The 22,444-nt window shown below is 40.4% G+C and overlaps 1 protein-coding gene across 2 annotated transcripts in view; it reads left to right on the top strand.

Moving 5' to 3' along the window:
- The window catches only part of LOC130922850 (oocyte zinc finger protein XlCOF6-like), a 61,350-nt gene that overhangs the window by 17,015 nt on the left and 21,891 nt on the right, over positions 1-22,444 (top strand). For both annotated transcript variants that reach the window (XM_057848037.1, XM_057848038.1), the window contains exon 2: positions 16,177-16,398. In XM_057848037.1, coding sequence (XP_057704020.1) covers positions 16,177-16,398 — 222 coding nt within the window. The remainder of the gene's footprint in view (positions 1-16,176; positions 16,399-22,444) is intronic.

The following is a 22,444-nucleotide window of genomic DNA, read 5'->3' on the forward strand; positions in this document are numbered from 1 at the left end:
TTGAAAATTTACCATTTGTGCCTGGCGCCTCCTAGTGGGAACAGGAAATGCCCTTTTTTACGGGACACACTCCTCCTCTAAAGGGAAAAAAATCAATCTACCTCAAACCTGCATAAGGGAAACCTTAAGACCTGTCTTCAGGTGCCTGATGAAAAATATTGAAGTTTCGTTGAAGCGGAGGGGTCCAAACAGGAAAGTGAAAATGACTGTCAACAATTTTTCTCTCCAAAAACTTTGAACAGTCATAACTCGGCAGATATACAAGATATCTGCGCCAAACTTCCCGTGCTTGTTGAGAGTCATACACTGAAGGGCCTTGTAGGGGTCATTTGCATCAACCCTACAGCGCCAACTAGTGGCGATAGAAAGTCACTCGTTTTTCCAAAACATGTCCAGTTCTTTTCATGTTGGTCATTGTAGTTTCAAGACCTATTAAAATACTTTTTTACGGCCCATGTCCACGTGTCTCTGTCTGTTGCCGTGACGACCCTTTGTTCGCCATTTAAAGGAAATATTTTTTTTCAGAGACTCAGGGAGCTTATAGAGCCACAATAGTTGGCACACTTGGTCGAATTGGCCGAGTTAGAAGATTAATTTTGGTTTTGAATAAGGGCTTGGCTGCACAGCTCAGTAGTGGCTCCTTTTTTGTAGTACTCTCTCCAATAGGGGTTTTTATCTCTTGGGTGTGGGAATGTAAATAGGCGACTTTCGAGCATGTTAGGTTCTAATGAGATGATTAAAGAGGAGGATCTGCCACCACCCTGACCTGCACACAGTCCGAGTTGCGTGACGTCCGAGTTGCGCTAGATTGCGAGGGCCCGTTCAGTCCTGCTTGCAGGCCTAGTTATTATTAGGGCCCGAGCACTAAGCGTGCGAAGGCCCTATTGTTTTGCAAAGGATTATTTTTTTTTTTATTTTTTATTTTTTTTTTTTTTTTCAGGGCAAATGAAAACGGCCAATTTGGAGGCCTGAACATGCACGAAAAGTCACCAAAATTTGCACATACGTCCGGAAAATTGTAAATTTCGATAATTTTGCAACGTTGCAAAAAAATATAACAAAATGGCTCAGTGGCGCCCCCTTGAAATTTTAAAATTGGCCTATAACATTAGGGTCTGTCAGCGTAGAGCAATGAAATTTGGGGGGTCTATACCTTGTCCAAAACCGCTCCAAAAAAGCATTTACACGCATATTCCAAACCCAACAGGAAATCGGTTATTTTGGATCAAATATGAAATTTTTATCGATTTACAGGGTGCACATTTGAGACCTTTTCGCCGAGGGAGTTAGTTGGATCATCTTCAAAATTGGTGAGACTGTTCAGGAGACATATGAAATCTTAAGTTTTGAAAATGGTGCGTTTTCATTCACGGGTCTGACCTGGGCGTGGTGCCAAAGTCGACCATTTTTTCGGCAAAATGACAAATTCAGTAAATGACTTATAGTTCCTTGACACAACGTTCAATCTTTTTCATATTTGGCATGTATGTGTGGTATCCCACCCTTAACACGAGTGCATTGAAATATTACCCATTAGGTCTAGCGCCCCCTAGTGAGAACAGGAAATGCCTTTTTTTACGAGACAGGTTCCTCCTCCAAGGGAAAAAAATCTGTTGACCTCAAACCTGCATCAGGGGAGCCTTAAGACCTGTGTTCAGGTGCCTGATGAAAAATATTGAGGTTTCGTTGAGGCGGAGGGGTCCAAACAGGAAAGTGAAAATGAACGTCAACAATTTGTCACGCAAAAAACTTTGAACAGTCATAACTCGGCAGATATACAACATATCTGCGCCAAACTTCCCGTGTTTGTTGAGAGTCATACCCTGAAGGTTCTTGTAGGGGTCATTTGCATCAACTCTACAGTGCCAACTAGTGGCGACAGAAAGAAGTTTTAAAAAAGGCCTTTCCTATTGGGTTTTTTCAACATAGAGCAAGGAAATTTGGGGAGTAGATACCTTATGCAAAACTGATCCAAAAAGTCTCTTGCACCCATATTCCAAATCCAACAGGAAATCGGGTATTTTGGATCGAATGTGAAATTTTCATGGGTTCACAGTAGGAGTTTACATTTGGAGGCTTGAATATGCACAAAAACTTGTACAAATTTGCACATACATGCGGCTTTAGATAACGTTCGATAATCTTGCAATGTTACGAAAAAATGTAGCAAAATGCCTCAGTGGCGCCCCCTTGAATTTTTCAAAAAGGCGTTTCCTATTAGGTTTTTTTAACAGAGAGTGATGAAATTTGGGGAGTCGATACCTTGTGCAAAACTGCTCCAAAAAGTCTCTTGCACCCGTATTCCAAATCCAACAGGAAATCGGGTATTTTGGATCGAATGTGAAATTTTTATCGGTTCACAGTAGGAGTTTACATTTGGAGGCTTGAACATGCACGAAAACTCACAAAAATTTGGACATACATGTGGCTTTGCATAACGTTCAATAATCTTGCAACGTTACGAAAACATGTAACAAAATGGCTCAGTGGCGCCCCCTTGAAATTTTCAAAAAGGCCTCTCCATTTAGGTTTTTTCAACGTAGAGGGATGAAATTCGGAGAGTCGATACCTTGTACAAAACTGCTCCAAAAAGTCTCTTGCATGCATATTCCAAACCCAACAGGAAATCGGGTATTTTGGATTGAATGTGAAATTTTTATCGATTTACAGTGTGCACATTTTACACCTTGGCACCTAGGGAATTAGTTTGATCATTCTCAAAATTGGCGAGACTGTTCATGAGGCATATGAAATCTTAAGTTATCAAAATGGTGTGTTTTCATTCACGGGCCTGACCTGGGCGGGGTGCCAAAGTCGGCCATTTTTTCGGCAAAATGACAAATTCAGTAAATGACTAATAGTTCCTTCACACAACGTTCCATCTTTTTCATATCTGGCATGTATGTGCGACATCCCACCCTTAACACGAGTGCATTGAAATATTACCCATTAGGCCTAGCGCCCCCTAGTGAGAACAGGAAATGCCTTTTTTTACGAGACAGGTTCCTCCTCCAAGGAAAAAAAATCTGTTGACCTCAAACCTGCATAAGGGAAGGCTTAAGACCTGTCTTCAGGTGCCTGATGAAAAATATTGAAGTTTCGTTGAAGCGGAGGGGTCCAAACAGGAAAGTGAAAATGACTGTCAACAATTTTTCTCTCCAAAAACTTTGAACAGTCATAACTCGGCAGATATACAACATATCTGCGCCAAACTTCCCGTGCTTGTTGAGAGTCATACCCTGAAGGGCCTTGTAGAGATCATTTGCATCAACCCTACAGCGCCAACTAGTGGCAATAGAAAGTCACTCGTTTTTCCAATACATGTCCAGTTCTTTTCAGGTTGGTCATTGTAATTTGAAGACCTATTGTAATACTTATTTACAGCCCATGTCCACGTGTCTCTGTCTGTTGCCGTGACGACCCTTTATTCGCCATTTAAAGGAAATATTTTTTTTCAAAGACTCAGGCAGCTTATATAGCCACAATATTTGGCACACTTCGTCGAATTGGCCCAGTTAGAAGATTAATTTTGGTTTTGAATAAGGGCTTGGCTGCACAGCTCAGTAGTGGCTCCTTTTTTGTAGTACTCTCTCCAATAGGGGTTTTTATCTCTTGGGTGTGGGAATGTAAATAGGCGACTTTCGAGCATGTTATGTTCTAATGAGATGATTAGAGAGGAGCATCTGCCAACACCCTGACCTGCACACAGTCCGAGTTGCGTGACGTCCGAGTTGCGCTAGATTGCGAGGGCCCGTTCAGTCCTGCTTGCAGGCCTAGTTATTATTATTATTATTCTTCTTTTTTCAGGGCAAATGAAAATGGCCAATTTGGAGGCCTGAACATGCACGAAAAGTCACCAAAATTTGCACGTACGTGCAGATTCGCGTAAATTTCGATAATCTTGCGTCGTTTTGAAAAAATGTCAAAAAATGGCTCAGTGGCGCCCCCTTGACCCTTAAAATTTTCAAAAAGGCCTCTCCTCTCAGGTTTTCAACGTAGAGCAATGAAATTTGGGGAGTAGATACCTTATGCCTAACTGTTCAAAAAAGCCTCTTGCACCCATATTCCAAATCCAACAGGAAATCGGGTATTTTGGATCGAATGTGAAATTTTTTCGGTTCACAGTTGGAGTTTACGTTTGGAGGCTTGAACATGCATGAAAACTCACCAAAATTTGCACATACATTCAACTTTGCGTAAATTTTGATAATCTATAAAAAAAATTAACAAAATGGCTCAGTGGCGCCCCCTTGAAATTTTCAAAAAGGCCTCTCCTATTAGGTTTTTTCAACGTAGAACAATGAAATTTAGTGAGTCGATACATTGTACAAAACTGCTCCAAAAAGTCTCTTGCACCCATATTTCAAACCCAAAAGGAAGCCGGAAATTTTGGGTCAAATGCGAAATTTTATCGATTTACATTTGAGACCTTGTCGCTGAAGGATAAAGTTGGATCGTCTTCAAAATTGGTCAGACTATTCAGGAGACCTATGAGATCTTAAGTTTTCAAAATGGTGTGTTTTCATTCAAGGGTCTGGCCTGGGCGTGGTCCCAAAGTCGGCCATTTTTAGGCAAAATACCAAATTCAGAAAATGATTAAAAACTCCGTGATCCAACGTTCAATCTTTTTCATTTCTAGCATGTTTATGAGATATCCCAGCCTGAACACGACTGCATTGAAATATTACCCATTAGGCGTGGCGCCCCTAGTGGAAACAGGAAATGGCCTTCTTTACGAGACAGGCTCCTCCTCCAAGGGAAAAAAATCTATTGACCTCAAACCTGTTTCAGGGGAGCCTCAAGACATGTGTTCAGGTGCCTGATGAAAAATATTGAGGTTTCGTTGAAGCGGAGAGGTCCAAACTGGAAGTGAAAATGACCGTCAACAATTTGTCTCGCCAAAAACTTTGAACAGTCATAACTCGGCAGGTATGCAACATATCTGCGCCAAACTTTCCGTGTTTGTTGAGAGTCATACCCTAAAGGTTCTTGTAGGGGTCATTTGCATCAACTCTACAGTGCCAACTAGTGGCGACAGAAAGAAGTTTTAAAAAAGGCCTTTCCTATTGGGTTTTTTCAACATAGAGCAAGGAAATTTGGGGAGTAGATACCTTATGCAAAACTGCTCCAAAAAGTCTCTTGCACCCATATTCCAAATCCAACAGGAAATCGGGTATTTTTGATCGAATGTGAAATTTTCATGGGTTCACAGTAAGAGTTTACATTTGGAGGCTTGAATATGCATAAAAACTCACCAAAATTTGCACATACATGCGGCTTTGCATAACGTTCGATAATCTTGCAATGTTACGAAAACATGTAACAAAATGGCTCAGTGGCGCCCCCTTGAAATTTTCAAAAAGGCCTCTCCATTTAGGTTTTTTCAACGTAGAGGGATGAAATTCGGAGAGTCGATACCTTGTACAAAACTGCTCCAAAAAGTCTCTTGCATGCGTATTCCAAACCCAACAGGAAATCGGGTATTTTGGATTGAATGTGAAATTTTTATCGATTTACAGTGTGCACATTTTACACCTTGGCACCTAGGGAATTAGTTTGATCATTCTCAAAATTGGCGAGACTGTTCATGAGGCATATGAAATCTTAAGTTATCAAAATGGTGTGTTTTCATTCACGGGCCTGAGCTGGGCGGGGTGCCAAAGTCGGCCATTTTTTCGCCAAAGCACCAAATTCGGAAAATGACTGATAACTCCCTCAAACAACGTTCAATCTATTTTAAATCTGGCATGTGTGTGAGGTATACCAGCCTGAGCAGGACTGGATTGAAAATTTACCATTTGTGCCTGGCGCCTCCTAGTGGGAACAGGAAAAGCCCTTTTTTTACGGGACACACACCTCCTCTAAAGGGAAAAAAACAATCTACCTCAAACCTGCATAAGGGAAGCCTTAAGACCTGTCTTCAGGTGCCTGATGAAAAATATTGAGGTTTCGTTGAAGCGGAGGGGTCCAAACAGGAAAGTGAAAATGACCGTCAACAATTTGTCTCGCTAAAAACTTTGAACAGTCATAACTCGGCAGATATACAAGATATCTGCGACAAACTTCCCGTGCTTGTTGAGAGTCATACCCTGAAGTGCCTTGTAGGGGTCATTTGCATCAACGCTACAGCGCCAACTAGTGGCAATAGAAAGTCACTCGTTTTTCCAATACATGTCCAGTTCTTTTCAGTTTGGTCATTGTAGTTTCAAGACCTATTAAAATACTTATTTACGGCCCATGTCCACGTGTCTGTCTGTTGCCGTGACGACCCTTTGTTCGCCATTTAAAGGAAATATTTTTTTTCCAGAGAGTCAGGCAGCTTATAGAGCCACAATATTTGGCACACTTGGTCAAATTGGCCCAGTTAGAAGATTAATTTTGGTTTTGAATAAGGGCTTGGCTGCACAGCTCAGTAGTGGCTCCTTTTTTGTAGTACTCTCTCCCATAGGGGTTTTTATCTCTTGGGTGTGGTAAAGTAAGAGAAGACTTTCGAGCATGTTAGGTTCTAATGAGATGATTAGAGAGGAGGATCTGCCACCACCCTGACCTGCACACAGTCCGAGTTGCGTGACGTCCGAGTTGCGCTAGATTGCGAGGGCCCGTTCAGTCCTGCTTGCAGGCCTAGTTATTATTATTATTATTATTATTATTATTAGGGCCCGAGCACTAGGCGTGCGAAGGCCCTATTGTAATGCAAAGGATTATTATTATTATTATTATTATTATTCTTCTTTCTTCATGGCAAATGAAAATGGCCAATTTGGAGGCCTGAACATGCACGAAAAGTCACCAAAATTTGCACATACGTGCAGATTCGCGTAAAATTTGATAATCTAGCGTCGTTTTGAAAAAATTTCAAAAAATGGCTCAGTGGCGCCCCCTTGACCCTTAAAATTTTCAAAAAGGCCTCTCCTCTCAGGTTTTCAACGTAGAGCGATGAAATTTGGGGAGTAGATACCTTATGCCTAACTGTTCAAAAAAGCCTCTTGCACCCATATTCCAAATCCGACAGGAAATCGGATATTTTGGATCAAATGTGAAATTTTTTCGGTTCACAGTTGGAGTTTACGTTTGGAGGCCTGAACATGCACGAAAACTCACCAAAATTTGCACATACATGCAACTTTGCGTAAATTTTGATAATCTACAAAAAAATTTAACAAAATCACTCAGTGGCGCCCCCTTGAAATTTTCAAAAAGGCCTGTCCTATTAGGTTTTTTCAACGTAGAATGATGAAATTTGGTGAGTCGATACATTGTGTAAAACTGCTCCAAAAAGTCTCTTGCACCCATATTCCAAACCCAACAGGAAGCCGGAAATTTTGGATCAAATGTGAAATTTTATCGATTTACATTTGAGACCTTGTCGCTGAAGAAAATAGTTGGATCGTCTTCAAAATTGGTCAGACTATTCAGGAGACATATGAGATCTTAAGTTTTCAAAATGGTGAGTTTTCACTCAAGGGTCTGACCTGGGCGTGGTCCCAAAGTCGGCCATTTTTGGGCAAAATACCAAATTCAGAATATGATTAAAAACTCGGTGATACAACGTTCAATCTTTTTCATTTCTAGCATGTATATGAGATATCCCAGCCTGAACACGACTGCATTGAAATATTACCCATTAGGCCTGGCGCCCCCTAGTGGAAACAGGAAATGGCCTTCTTTACGAGACAGGCTCCTCCTCCAAGGGAAAAAAATCTATTGACCTCAAACCTGTTTCAGGGGAGCCTCAAGACATGTGTTCAGGTCCCTGATGAAAAATATTGAGGTTTCGTTGAAGCGGAGAGGTCCAAACTGGAAGTGAAAATGACCGTCAACAATTTGTCTCGCCAAAAATTTTGAACAGTCATAACTCGGCAGATATGCAACATATCTGCGCCAAACTTTCCGTGTTTGTTGAGAGTCATACCCTGAAGGTTTTTGTAGGGGTCATTTGCATCAACTCTACAGTGCCCACTAGTGGCGACAGAAAGAAGTTTTAAAAAAGGCCTTTCCTATTGGGTTTTTTCAACATAGAGCAAGGAAATTTGGGGAGTAGATACCTTATGCAAAACTGCTCCAAAAAGTCTCTTGCACCCATATTCCAAATCCAACAGGAAATCGGGTATTTTGGCTCGAATGTGAAATTTTCATGGGTTCACAGTAAGAGTTTACATTTGGAGGCTTGAATATGCATAAAAACTCACCAAAATTTGCACATACATGCGGCTTTGGATAACGTTCGATAATCTTGCAACGTTACGAAACAATTTAACAAAATGGCTCAGTGGCGCCCCCTTGAAATTTTCAAAAAGGCCTCTCCATTTAGGTTTTTCTAACATAGAGTGATGAAATTTGGAGAGTCAAAACTTTGTGCAAAACTGCTCCAAAAAGTCTCTTGCACACACATTCCAAATCCTACAGGAAATCGGGTATTTTGGATTGAATGTGAACTTTTTATCGATTTACAGTGTGCACATTTTACACCTTGGCACCTAGGGAATTAGTTTGATCATTCTCAAAATTGGTGAGACTGTTCATGAGGCATATGAAATCTTAAGTTATAAAAATGGTGTGTTTTCATTCACGGGCCTGACCTGGGCGGGGCGCCAAATTCTTCCATTTTTTCGCCAAAACACCGAATTCGGAAAATGACTGATAACTCCCTCATACAACGTTCAATCTATTTTAAATCTGGCATGTGTGTGAGGTATACCAGCCTGAGCAGGACTGGATTGAAAATTTACCATTTGTGCCTGGCGCCTCCTAGTGGGAACAGGAAATGCCCTTTTTTACGGGACACACTCCTCCTCTAAAGGGAAAAAATCAATCTACCTCAAACCTGCATAAGGGAAACCTTAAGACCTGTGTTCAGGTGCCTGATGAAAAATATTGAAGTTTCGTTGAAGCGGAGGGGTCCAAACAGGAAAGTGAAAATGACTGTCAACAATTTTTCTCTCCAAAAACTTTGAACAGTCATAACTCGGCAGATATACAAGATATCTGCGCCAAACTTCCCGTGCTTGTTGAGAGTCATACCCTGAAGGGCCTTGTAGGGGTCATTTGCATCAACCCTACAGCGCCAACTAGTGGCGATAGAAAGTCACTCGTTTTTCCAAAACATGTCCAGTTCTTTTCATGTTGGTCATTGTAGTTTCAAGACCTATTAAAATACTTTTTTACGGCCCATGTCCACGTGTCTCTGTCTGTTGCCGTGACGACCCTTTGTTCGCCATTTAAAGGAAATATTTTTTTTCAGAGACTCAGGGAGCTTATGGAGCCACAATAGTTGGCACACTTGGTCGAATTGGCCCAGTTAGAAGATTAATTTTGGTTTTGAATAAGGGCTTGGCTGCACAGCTCAGTAGTGGCTCCTTTTTTGTAGTACTCTTTCCAATAGTGGTTTTTATCTCTTGGGTGTGGGAATGTAAATAGGCGACTTTCGAGCATGTTAGGTTCTAATGAGATGATTAGAGAGGAGGATCTGCCACCACCCTGACCTGCACACAGTCCGAGTTGCGTGACGTCCGAGTTGCGCTAGATTGCGAGGGCCCGTTCAGTCCTGCTTGCAGGCCTAGTTATTATTATTATTATTCTTTCTTCATGGCAAATGAAAATGGCCAATTTGGAGGCCTGAACATGCACGAAAAGTCACCAAAATTTGCACATACGTGCAGATTCGCGTAAATTTCGATAATCTTGCGTCGTTTTGAAAAAATGTCAAAAAATGGCTCAGTGGCGCCCCCTTGACCCTTAAAATTTTCAAAAAGGCCTCTCCTCTCAGGTTTTCAACGTAGAGCAATGAAATTTGGGGAGTAGATACCTTATGCCTAACTGCTCAAAAAAGCCTCTTGCACCCATATTCCAAATCCAACAGGAAATCGGTTATTTTGGATCGAATCTGAAATTTTTTCGGTTCACAGTTGGAGTTCACATTTGGAGGCTTGAACATGCACGAAAACTCACCAAAATGTGCACATATGTTCAACTTTGCGTAAATTTTGATAATCTTTGAAAAAAATTAACAAAAAGGCTCAGTGGCGCCCCCTTGAAATTTTCAAAAAGGCCTGTCCTATTAGGTTTTTTCAACGTAGAATGATGAAATTTGGTGAGTCGATACATTGTGTAAAACTGCTCCAAAAAGTCTCTTGCACCTATATTCCAAATCCAACAGGAAGTCGGAAATTTTGGATCAAATGCGAAATTTTATCGATTTACATTTGAGACCTTGTCGCTGAAGAAAATAGTTGGATCGTCTTCAAAATTGGTCAGACTATTCAGGAGACATATGAGATCTTAAGTTTTCAAAATGGTGAGTTTTCATCCAAGGGTCTGACCTGGGCGTGGTCCCAAAGTCGGCCATTTTTGGGCAAAATACCAAATTCAGAAAATGATTAAAAACTCCGTGATCCAACGTTCAATCTTTTTCGTTTTTAGCATGTATATGAGATATCCCAGCCTGAACACGACTGCATTGAAATATTACTCATTAGGCCTGGCGCCCCCTAGTGGGAACAGGAAATGGCCTTCTTTACGAGACAGGCTCCTCCTCCAAGGGAAAAAAATCTATTGACTTCAAACCTGTTTCAGGGGAGCCTCAAGACATGTGTTCAGGTGCCTGATGAAAAATATTGAGGTTTCGTTGAAGCGGAGAGGTCCAAACTGGAAGTGAAAATGACCGTCAACAATTTGTCTCGCCAAAAACTTTGAACAGTCATAACTCGGCAGATATGCAACATATCTGCGCCAAACTTTCCGTGTTTGTTGAGAGTCATACCCTGAAGGTTCTTGTAGGGGTCATTTGCATCAACTCTACAGTGCCAACTAGTGGCGACAGAAAGAAGTTTTAAAAAAGGCCTTTCCTATTGGGTTTTTTCAACATAGAGCGAGGAAATTTGGGGAGTAGATACCTTATGCAAAACTGCTCCAAAAAGTCTCTTGCACCCGTATTCCAAATCCAACAGGAAATCGGGTATTTTGGATCAAATGTGAAATTTTTATCGGTTCACAGTAGGAGTTTACATTTGGAGGCTTGAACATGCACGAAAACTCACAAAAATTTCGACATACATGCGGCTTTGCATAACGTTCAATAATCTTGCAACGTTACGAAAACATGTAAAAAAATGGCTCACTGGCGCCCCCTTGAAATTTTCAAAAAGGCCTCTCCATTTAGGTTTTTCTAACATAGAGTGATGAAATTTGGAGAGTCAAAACTTTGTGCAAAACTGCTCCAAAAAGTCTCTTGCACACACATTCCAAATCCTACAGGAAATCGGGTATTTTGGATTGAATGTGAACTTTTTATCGATTTACAGTGTGCACATTTTACACCTTGGCACCTAGGGAATTAGTTTGATCATTCTCAAAATTAGTGAGACTGTTCATGAGGCATATGAAATCTTAAGTTATAAAAATGGTGTGTTTTCATTCATGGGCCTGACCTGGGCGGGGCGCCAAACTCTTCCATTTTTTCGCCAAAAACCGAATTCGGAAAATGACTGATAACTCCCTCATACAACGTTCAATCTATTTTAAATCTGGCATGTGTGTGAGGTATACCAGCCTGAGCAGGACTGGATTGAAAATTTACCATTTGTGCCTGGCGCCTCCTAGTGGGAACAGGAAATGCCCTTTTTTACGGGACACACTCCTCCTCTAAAGGGAAAAAAATCAATCTACCTCAAACCTGCATAAGGGAAACCTTAAGACCTGTCTTCAGGTGCCTGATGAAAAATATTGAAGTTTCGTTGAAGCGGAGGGGTCCAAACAGGAAAGTGAAAATGACTGTCAACAATTTTTCTCTCCAAAAACTTTGAACAGTCATAACTCGGCAGATATACAAGATATCTGCGCCAAACTTCCCGTGCTTGTTGAGAGTCATACCCTGAAGGGCCTTGTAGGGGTCATTTGCATCAACCCTACAGCGCCAACTAGTGGCGATAGAAAGTCACTCGTTTTTCCAAAACATGTCCAGTTCTTTTCATGTTGGTCATTGTAGTTTCAAGACCTATTAAAATACTTATTTACGGCCCATGTCCACGTGTCTCTGTCTGTTGCCGTGACGACCCTTTGTTCGCCATTTAAAGGAAATATTTTTTTTCAGAGACTCAGGGAGCTTATAGAGCCACAATAGTTGGCACACTTGGTCGAATTGGCCGAGTTAGAAGATTAATTTTGGTTTTGAATAAGGGCTTGGCTGCACAGCTCAGTAGTGGCTCCTTTTTTGTAGTACTCTCTCCAATAGGGGTTTTTATCTCTTGGGTGTGGGAATGTAAATAGGCGACTTTCGAGCATGTTAGGTTCTAATGAGATGATTAAAGAGGAGGATCTGCCACCACCCTGACCTGCACACAGTCCGAGTTGCGTGACGTCCGAGTTGCGCTAGATTGCGAGGGCCCGTTCAGTCCTGCTTGCAGGCCTAGTTATTATTATTACTTAAAAGTTAGGATTTTTTCCCTCGTTTTTCAATTGAATTTCTATTTGTGTCAAGCCATTTTTAAGTTCTAGTTAAGTTTTAAGTTAGTCTAAACTGTAAGTCCTGATAGGATTTTGAGTTTTTCACTGTTCAAAATAAATATATGATACAGGCTGTATTGGAGCACATTAGGGACTAATCCTACTTGGTGTTTTATCCAGCAATGACTACTGAGCTAAAATTGATAGTTAGCATTATTGAGTTTTTATTTGACACCCTCATCACTCCACAACGCTATGTTATGTTAAATCCTGTATGTAAGACACGTTAGCCACGCATCGAAAGTCGTCTTAATTAATTTAAACCTAGCCCTCCGCAGGGCTAACGTAAGGTGAGCTAGTAGTGACAGTAACGTTAATCTTATATATTAGCGTTTAGCGCTCTTTATTAGCGCTTAGCGCTCTACTGCTTTAAGATGGCGGCTGTTTGCTAACGCAGCCCAGACGCGGCCTAGTCTGTCATTGTGCATCTAGTTCATACATGTGATCTCTATGAGACTCATTGAACACTACCTGCAACTAACGTAGCATGTGCGGGCTAGTATTTAGCAACGTTGGCGTCGTTTGTAGCGGTTGTCGGCTGCAGTAAGTTATTTTTTTTGCTTCTCCCTCTACGCACGTGACATCAGCGCGTTGTCCCGCATTAAAAGTAGTCCGAGCAAAACGTGATGCTTAGAGCTGTCAAAATAAACGATTACTCGAGGTGAATAAAATTACTCGGATCAGTTTTTAAACTCGAGTTACTCGAGTTGCTCGAGTATTCGTTTCAGCTCTAGTTACGATTGCATATTAGTTTTAAAATCGACCAGATCCACCGTGTTTTTACACGAGTGACTTCCGGTCTGCCCGATGCTAGCTAGTAGTATTGACACAGGATAATAAACTCTGCCGTTCTTTTCGTGTGCGTCGCATTGAGCCGCTTCTGGGACGCGTCTAACACGAGGCCGCACTGCGACTAGTGTGCATTGGCTGATTGACACGTTGTCGCGCCGTTGACGTTTCTTATACTCTCCTACCGTGTTGGTCCTCATTATAGTAGAGAAGACGGAGTAAATATAATTTACACAAAGAAACTGTAACCCGATCGACTCACAGCCTCGAAAAGTAAGGGTTACATTACATTAGAAACTCGTTTGGTACGCCTCTGTTCAGAACCGAGGACCCCGAACCGAATCGGTTCAATACAAATACATGTACCGTTACACCCTTAGTAGACTAGATAGAGTGAAAAACAGGGGATAGGACTCAGTGGCTGTACGTCCCCCAGCATAATAGCTCCTAGGGCAGCTGAGACTGAAATATGAGTCCAGTCTGTTTCCAACTAGCCTGACTATACGCTTTGCCGAATAGGGACGTTTTTAGTCTAATCTTAAATGTACAGACTGTGTCGGCCTCTTTAACTTACTCACTCCCAGCCATTTTTTTTTTTTGGTTTTTTTTAAAATGGAATTTCTTCACCGTGCCATTTGACCGATCGGCACCGTTCGAATATCGAACCGACCAGAATTTTCAGACAACGCAAGGAATTTTTCAAACGACCCTGAAAAATTTTCCGTTCGCCCGTAAATGCCGATTTTTCCGAAAAAAAATTGAAAATGTATCTAGTCCTACAATTTTTGACCAAATCACATAATTTGGACATCAAAAATTCGGGGACGGTGAGGAGCATAAAAAGTTGTGTACAACATTTGGAAAAAATTTACGGTTCCCCGGAAATTTGCCAAAAACTTTCCCATTCATTTTTAATGGGATGCAATGTTCAAATTTCTCCATTCTCTTTCAATTGAATTTCCCAATTAATTTACACCGCATTGATTCCATTGATCTATTGATTAGAGCTGGGAATCTTTGGGCACCTAACGATTCGATTACGATTCAGAGGCTCCGATTCGATTATAAAACGATTATTGATGCACCCCCCTCCATTTTTTTTTTTTTTTTTTTTTTTTTTTTTAATGTTTTGTACATTAGTTCCAAAATTGTTCAAAAATCCTCTCAGGCTAAACCAAACTATTATTACAGTAAATGAAAAAACTCCAGTCCCCATTCTGTATCAGCAGCTTTAAACTACATTCAATTATTTTAATGTTGTGAATCAACTGTTACAGTTGTTAAAATTGCACCCGTTATTCCATAATTTCCCTTCTGTCTACTTCTGTCAAAGTTTTAAAACTATTTCATCATTTAAAGATAGATTCAAGACAAGATTCTGCCGATTTAGGAATATTTTAGATAAAAAGTTAATTAGGTTCGCTACAACAGAGCCCTCTAGAGAGGTCTACTGCTTTAAGATGGCGGCTGTTTACTTATGCCGGAAAGTCTGTCATTTTGCATCTAGTTCTACATATATATGATATCTACTGTAGCCGTATGTTTCTAGCAACTAGCAACTGGCCGTTGTTTGTAGCGGCTGTCAGCCACAGTCAGGTATGATTGTTTTTTTTATCTCACGGCATGAGTTGAACATGATATTTACTCTCGGTCCATTCCTCATTGCGTCCCAAAGACCGCGCTGACTGTGTTTTACTTCCGCTTTACCTGGTATAATTCAATAATCGGAATTTGGATATTTGTGAATCATTCTCGAATCGTCCACGGCCGAATCGCGAATAATCTAAGAATCGGAAATTTTGCACCCCTCTACTATTGATACCAATGTACTCGGATTCCATTGAGACACATGTAAGTTGATGCCATTGACGGCCATGGACGTCGAAATTTATTATTCCTTTCCAATGGCATTAACTTTGCATTGAGGCCAATTTAGACAGATGCCATTGACGGCCATGTATGTCATTTCTATTGATGCCAATGTACTTGGATTCCATTGAGGCATATGGATGTCGATGCCATTGACTGCCATGGACGTCCAATTTTTTTCCCATTTTCAATGGCAAAAAAAAAAACAATGTCCCCAGATCAAAAGGAAATGACCAGATATCAATAGGACGTGTCCCCCAAATGTCCTCAATTCTATTGACGGATGGAGGGTCATGCCATTGACGGCCATGGATGTCCAAATTTCCCATTCATGTCCAATGACATTTACTTTGTTTAATGCCATTGATAACCAAATTTTTTCCCATTCATTTACAATGGCAAAAAAAACTATGTCCCCAAATCAACAGGAAATTATCAGATATCAATCGGACACACCCCCATATGACCTGGTATGACCAGGCCACGCCCCCAAATGTCCCCAAATGACCTGATATGACCAGGCCAAACCCCCAAATGTTCCCAGATCAACTGGAAGTGACCTGATATTGTCCCCGAAATGTCCCCAAACCAACCTGGGTGGGCTAAGATCTGTATCCCCACACAGCAAAGACCCAGAGTAATTTCTCCAGAAATTGCAGTTTCTAGTTGCCAAAGTAAGGTTCATCACTCAATGATAGAAAAATAAGGTGAAGCTTTTTTTCGATCAAAAACGAAATTCCATCAAAGAAAAATGATGTTCAAATGCATTTTGTGAGTCTTTAAATTTATTTTTGCATTGCGTTTTTTCTTCGATTGAATTTTTTGTTGGTGTTGATGATATTTATTTGGTTGAAGCAACTTTTATTTTACATTGAATAATAAAGACACAAGTCTACCTCCATACAAACAGGAGCAAAACGATACCACTGTACAGCCCTGCAAATATTTTGGAGATTGAAAAAGGCAAATGAAGAAATAAGATTTGGCCCATGTGTGATGATGGTCTTGTTCTTGCAGATGTCAGTCAAGAGCAACGCCAGGAGTTTGCTCGCATCAAAGAAGAAGAGGAGGAAGAAGAGTTTTCACACATCAAGAAGGAGGAGGATGACGAATTCGTCAACATTAAAGAGGAGCAACAGGACTATTTGATTAAAGTTGAGAACCCCCACGTTGAGGAGCAGCAGCAACCTTATTCCCTTAAAAAGGAGGACGTTAAAGAGGAGGCCTCCAAGCTGACAGGTGAGCCCTTGAAGGTTGAAGATCTGAGTGAGGCCAGCAGAGGGGCAGAGCCTCTCAGTGGCAGCAGCAGTTGTTCAAAAGAAAGATACTCATTTTCATGGCGCGGGATTTAAAAAAACTGAATAAATAAATCGATCGCTTTCACACACATCCAAGCGCTCTATTTCATTCAGGAGCATAAAATGCCGCGTGAAATATGAAATAAACATGCTTTTTGCGGTCATCAGCACTTTAAGTACATAAAAATATTAGGGCTGTCAAACGATTAAAATTTTTAATCGAGTTAATTACGGCTTAAAAATTAATTAATCGTAATTAATCGCAATTCAAACCATCTCCCGAATATGCCATATTTTTCTGTAAATTATTGTTGGAATGGAAAGATAAGACACAAGACTGATATATACATACAACATACTGTCCATAAGTACTGTATTTGTTTATTATAACAATAAATCATTCATTATTATTATTATTATTAGCATTATTAACATTCTTTCTGTTAAAGTGATCCACGGCTTGAAAGACTTGTAGTTCTTAAAAGATAAATGTTATAGTTACAACTTATAGTAATTTCATATTAAAACCCCTCATGTTTTCGTTTTAATAAAATTTTCAATCAAAAGTAGAGTTAATATAATAATAATAATAATAATAAAAATAACAATAATAAGAATAGAGTGACCAAAGTCTGAGTAAGTTTTATATGTATTTTGCATAGCTATTTTGATTAGGAATGCCAGTTCACTTTGGATTGTTGTTTAACTGTGTGAGAATAGGGCCTCATTACTACAGACTGAAGTGCTTTTATTTTTGTGAACATTATTTTTTTTGAGAGATAGCAATATTATTTTTGTTGTGCTTTCACTAAATGATACTTTTGTTTGTTGTGAAGGAGTTGCCGAAGCTTATGCCAATAAAATGCGCGGTCCAAAGGACGCCTGTGTTCACTCGCCTTTATAACATATCTCTGTACATATCTTACCCAAAATACAACAAGAGACAATTGCCACTAAAAGAAAGAATACTTACAGAAATTTGTGTGGAGCAGAAATAGCATAATGCAACCGCATAAACGTCTCTCAACTACTAATTCTCCCACTAATAGAAGGAGTAACATTAGTATGGAACGGCGCTGCCCCCAAGCGGCCGGTGGCATTCTCTTCACTCTTAATGTCCATAAACGGCGTCATTGTTGTCTGTTTGAGGCAATGCGCGAGCTGGTCATTCAGTGCATGCGTTAATTGCGTCAAATATTTTAACGTGATTACCGTAATTTTCGTACTATAAGCCGCTACTTTTTTCCTTCGTTTTGATACCTGAGGCTTATAGTCCAGTGCGGCTTATATGTTGATTTATTTGAGTCATAAGACAGTCATAATTATGACATGATACTATCATGAGCATTACTGAATGCTTATGTCATTAAGTGTCATCCGGGAAATTATGTCACAAGCTTCATTTATTTCCAGCTTGAATTTTTACATCCATTCAAAAGTGAAATCTTTTGCTGGATAACACTAAATGACATCTGTTATAAGCATTCATTATTGCTCTGGACAGTGTCATGTCAATAATTATGATTGTCTAATGACAGTCTTATGTCACCACTGTCAAATAAAGAGTTAGCAAATACCATAACTAACAATTGATGAAACAACTGGAACAGTAACTGAAGAAATAATTAGCACAGAACATGAATTTTGATTAAAATTTACATCTGTACAATGCAATGCATGCTTGGAGGCATGTTGGATGACAGCAGTGTTTACAGCAGGTGGCAGCAGAGGTTGCCTGTCTCCACCAAGGGAGCAGTGATGGCCAAATGAAGCTTCTTGAAGGAATGAAGCTTTGCAGCCAATTGGTTCAAAGATTCATGGTGGTTCATTTGGTCTTAGGACAGTCGTATGATACCGCTGTCAAATAAAGTGTGACCGGTTACTATCTTTTGGTGTAAATATCCCATAAAGCAGTGAGGATAGCTGCGGCTTATAGTCCAGTGCGGCTTATCTATGAAGAAATGCCGTTTTCGTGCCAAATTTGGTGGGCTGCGCTTATAGTCAGGTGCGCCTTATAGTGCGAAAATTGGGGTAATTTAAAAAATTAATTAACGCCCGTTAACGCGATAATTTTGATAGCCATAAAAAATATCTTAAAGCGGAAATGTGACGAAAGGTTGGCCAACCATGTTTTTGAATAATCTCAATGGCTAAACAGTTATTAGCATATTTTCGTTATTTTTTTTTAACGCAACCCTTCCAGATTCTTTGTTTAACCCACAGCAACGCCCTTGACAACGAAAATGCTTTTCTTGGCAATCTTCGGAAATCTTCGGAAGTTACGTCACACAGGGTAGTGTGTGGGAAGTCCGCCATAGAACAGTATTGTTTGTTGCATTGCTTCTCGGTAAGATCCCACGGCGGTGCGTGGCGATGTTTTGTTCTCACTCAAACGAAAAGTTGTATGAGTGGCCAAAGGATAGCAGGGCACGTAAATGGACATCTTTAGCTCGCACGAAGCGAATGAATTTCACGCCATCATCGAGTAGTGTTCTCTGCTGCAAACACTTTGAAGATGCCTGCTTCCTTAAAGCAGTAATGTGAAGTAATTTCTTCACATGCCAAATAGGGTCACAAGTAATTCAACATTGTCCAACAAATAAAGCATGAAAAAATAATTTATATGTTGTATATTTGACAAGATAATTGCTTTTCCGAAGTTCAAGCCTGAAAGGGGACGAACCCGGAAGTGATACGTCACACCGGGAATGCGATGGCACCTCCATACATACGGCCGCCATACAAAGCCCTTCAAACAATGATTCAAACAGCGATATAAGCGATAGATCAAGCGCAAGGGAGGAGATCCAAGTTTTTGTAGAGTTGGAGGAAGAAGAGGAGATTGGAATTTTATGTTATTAGCCAGACGCTAATCAGGATGCAAACAATGTGCCTAGACTTCCTGACATGGAATGGACACAAGACCCATCGAGATTCGAGTAAGATATAGGCTGTTATTATTTTCATGATTTGAAGATGCAGGCATTTGCACATAATTTTGTTTTTGTCTATCTGATGACATTGTTAAAAAAATAATAATCAGACTTCATGTTCATTTTGGCAGATCCGGCAGCTCTCGTGCATATAAAATAATAATATAAAAACGTTAGGGGGGAAAGAAGGAGATGAGTCGTTGTTATATCTTGCCCGAGTGTGACCCACACGACACCTTCATTGGCTTTTACAACTTTACTCAACGTCTTGCCAAGCGACTCTGAACAAAAACACTTTTCTCTCTTTTAGTCAAGGAGTAAGGCACAAACAATAACATCTAAATGACATGCGTCCACTCTACTGGTGAACTCCCGTATTACAACTAAATAATATCCACTATATCACAGTCGCCGATGGCTTTCTCCACTTTATTGTGGCAACAATAAGAAAACAAAGTGGCGTCTAATGGCGTGAGGAAATGTAGTTTTTTCACACAAGCGAACAGATTACAAAGCACCACTTCAGTGTTGTCCCGAGACTACATTTCCCATGATTCACTGTGTGGCCTGCGCGCTCGCTGATTCGCTGCCAGACATTAAAAGCAACGCTTGTCACCTGTCAGCGGCTCTCGCGAAGCGGCGAAACACAAACTAGAAGGCTAACTGCAACGTGACCGTGAATTACCGCGACGCCGACCCGTTTATGTTTAAAACATCGCCACACACCGCCGTGGCATCTTACCGAGAAGCAATGCAACAAACAATACTGTTCTATGGCGGACTTCCCTCGCACTTCCCGGTGTGACACGTAATTTCCGAAGATTGCCGAAGAAAAGCATTTTCGTTGTCAAGGGCGTTGCTATGAGTTAAAGAAAGAATCTGGAAGGGTTTAACCGGTCTGCTTATGATCAAGGATTTGCCAAAAAGTAAGTGTGGAGGGTTAATCCACTGTCAATCGGGAAGGGGTGTGGATGTGCATATAAGCGGGTCGGCGTCGCGGTAATTCACGGTCACGTTGCCGTAAGAGACACACATCGCTGGTGAGTTTGTGCACATTTATTTGTATTATGTATTTCCACCTTCATGCTTCAAGCATTGCATTTAATTTGTGCGGTTCGGCGTTTCTTTCACGGTGATCGCTTGATAGCCTTCTAGTTTGTGTTTTACGTACGAGAGCTTTTGAGTTGAAGTCCTGATTTTTTTGTGTGTGTTGGAAGTCTTGAGTGAATTAAAAAAATATGAATTGAATGTATAGAAATTAAAAATGCACTAATTACCTATTTTTAATATGTAGGCTACATTAATTATCATGCATGTCACCTTGTATATCTTGGAAGCTATTCAAACCTCAACAAACATTGAACAGTTTACAGCATCCATACTCCATTGTATGGCCAATATGTCAAATAAAAGTATCGATACTTGGCGGGAGCATATCAATAACCGATCGGGTTGCAAAATATCGCGATATATATCGCTGTATCGAGATATTGTCACACTCTTACTATTAGGCATGTTATAAGATTACTTCACATTTCTGCTTTAAAAGACGTAAACAAAACGAATTCAAGTATGAACATTGATAACAGCTTGTATGACTTGAACAATGTACAAAATTATAAAAATCAATATGACCTCTGTACAAACATGTCGTTGTAATGCAAATGATTTGCAGCATGAACACTACACTTCAAAAACACAACTTATTGTTAATGGCTGCTGTGACATAAGTACTCAACACAAGTGTTTACTTCAAGCTTTGTTTTTTCCCCCCACAGCATTAAAAAAATACATGCAGGCACATATGCAGCCCCCCCCCACTCACACATTAAGCTATACTGCTCTTATGCCAATCAAACATTTAAGATTTAATGATGGCAGTAATGACACAGAATAAAGCAAGCACATCCAGAAAAATAGCTGTGGCCATTAAACGGTCATATTATAGGCTACACTGTTGGATTATACTGAGTGCCTAATGCTTTAACATCATAAAAGCTATCAAAGGAATCACACACACGCGCACACACACACAGATTCAAAATCCACTCATTAAGTTGAGCTGTTTTGACAAGGTTCGAGCAGCTGTCAAAGGTGGTAATGGCACCACACTATGAGCGTCGACTAATACTATACTTGAAATGCCTGTGGCCTTGTTATCTGTAGCTGTTTCACTATTATCCGACTCATCACGTTCACTTGTAGCGTTAGCGTACTAAGCTTCTGTTAGTTTGATTTCCTGATAGCCATGTGACATCATACATAAGCACACCGAAATTTTCAGTAAACCGCCCAGGTACAGTGTCAATGCACGAATCGGCGCATCGTTCTCACGGGAATGACAGCTCAGAATGCATCTAATACGTACCATATTTTTCGGACTATAGGTCGCACCTGAGTATAAGGCGCACTGGAGTACAAGTCGCATTTTTGGGGGAAATTAACTTGATAAAATCCAACACAGAGAACAGATATGTCATGAAAGTCAATTTAATATAAAAATTCAATAGAGAACAACATGCTGAATAAGTGTACAGTATGATAATATTACATGATGCATGAACAATGAAATGCGAACGTGGTATGTTAACGTAACATAGCTATTCAGAGTTATTCAGATAACTATAGACCCTACTCACCTATGTCACAAAATGGGCGTGTCGCTGCTTCCGGCCACCATATTGTACCTCTTTTTCAGACTTATTCTCATTGATTTCAATTAGTCGAGCTAGTTATAGAGCAATTCATGGAAGCCCCGGTGTTATCTGACGCTGTAAACTCATTGGATCCGTTGCATAAAAGGCGTTACGTGGAAAAGCTTCAGTTTATCCATTCGCCAGATCCGTATTTGATGCCTAAATCGATGTTTTTCGACCCGCTGGCTTCGCCTGACATCTGATACCCACACAAAATCAGCCTATTCTCACGAAAGTTTGAAAAACTTTAAGAGCTTGGAGGCTTATAAATGCAACGTTGCTGGTTAGGTGAAACACGTCCTCGTACACGAAAATTCGGCAGGAATCTTGTGCTCGGAAGGTGAGTTACGAAATTTTC

Source organism: Corythoichthys intestinalis, chromosome 10 (assembly GCF_030265065.1).
Source record: "Corythoichthys intestinalis isolate RoL2023-P3 chromosome 10, ASM3026506v1, whole genome shotgun sequence".
NCBI classification, from domain to species: Eukaryota; Metazoa; Chordata; class Actinopteri; order Syngnathiformes; family Syngnathidae; genus Corythoichthys; species Corythoichthys intestinalis.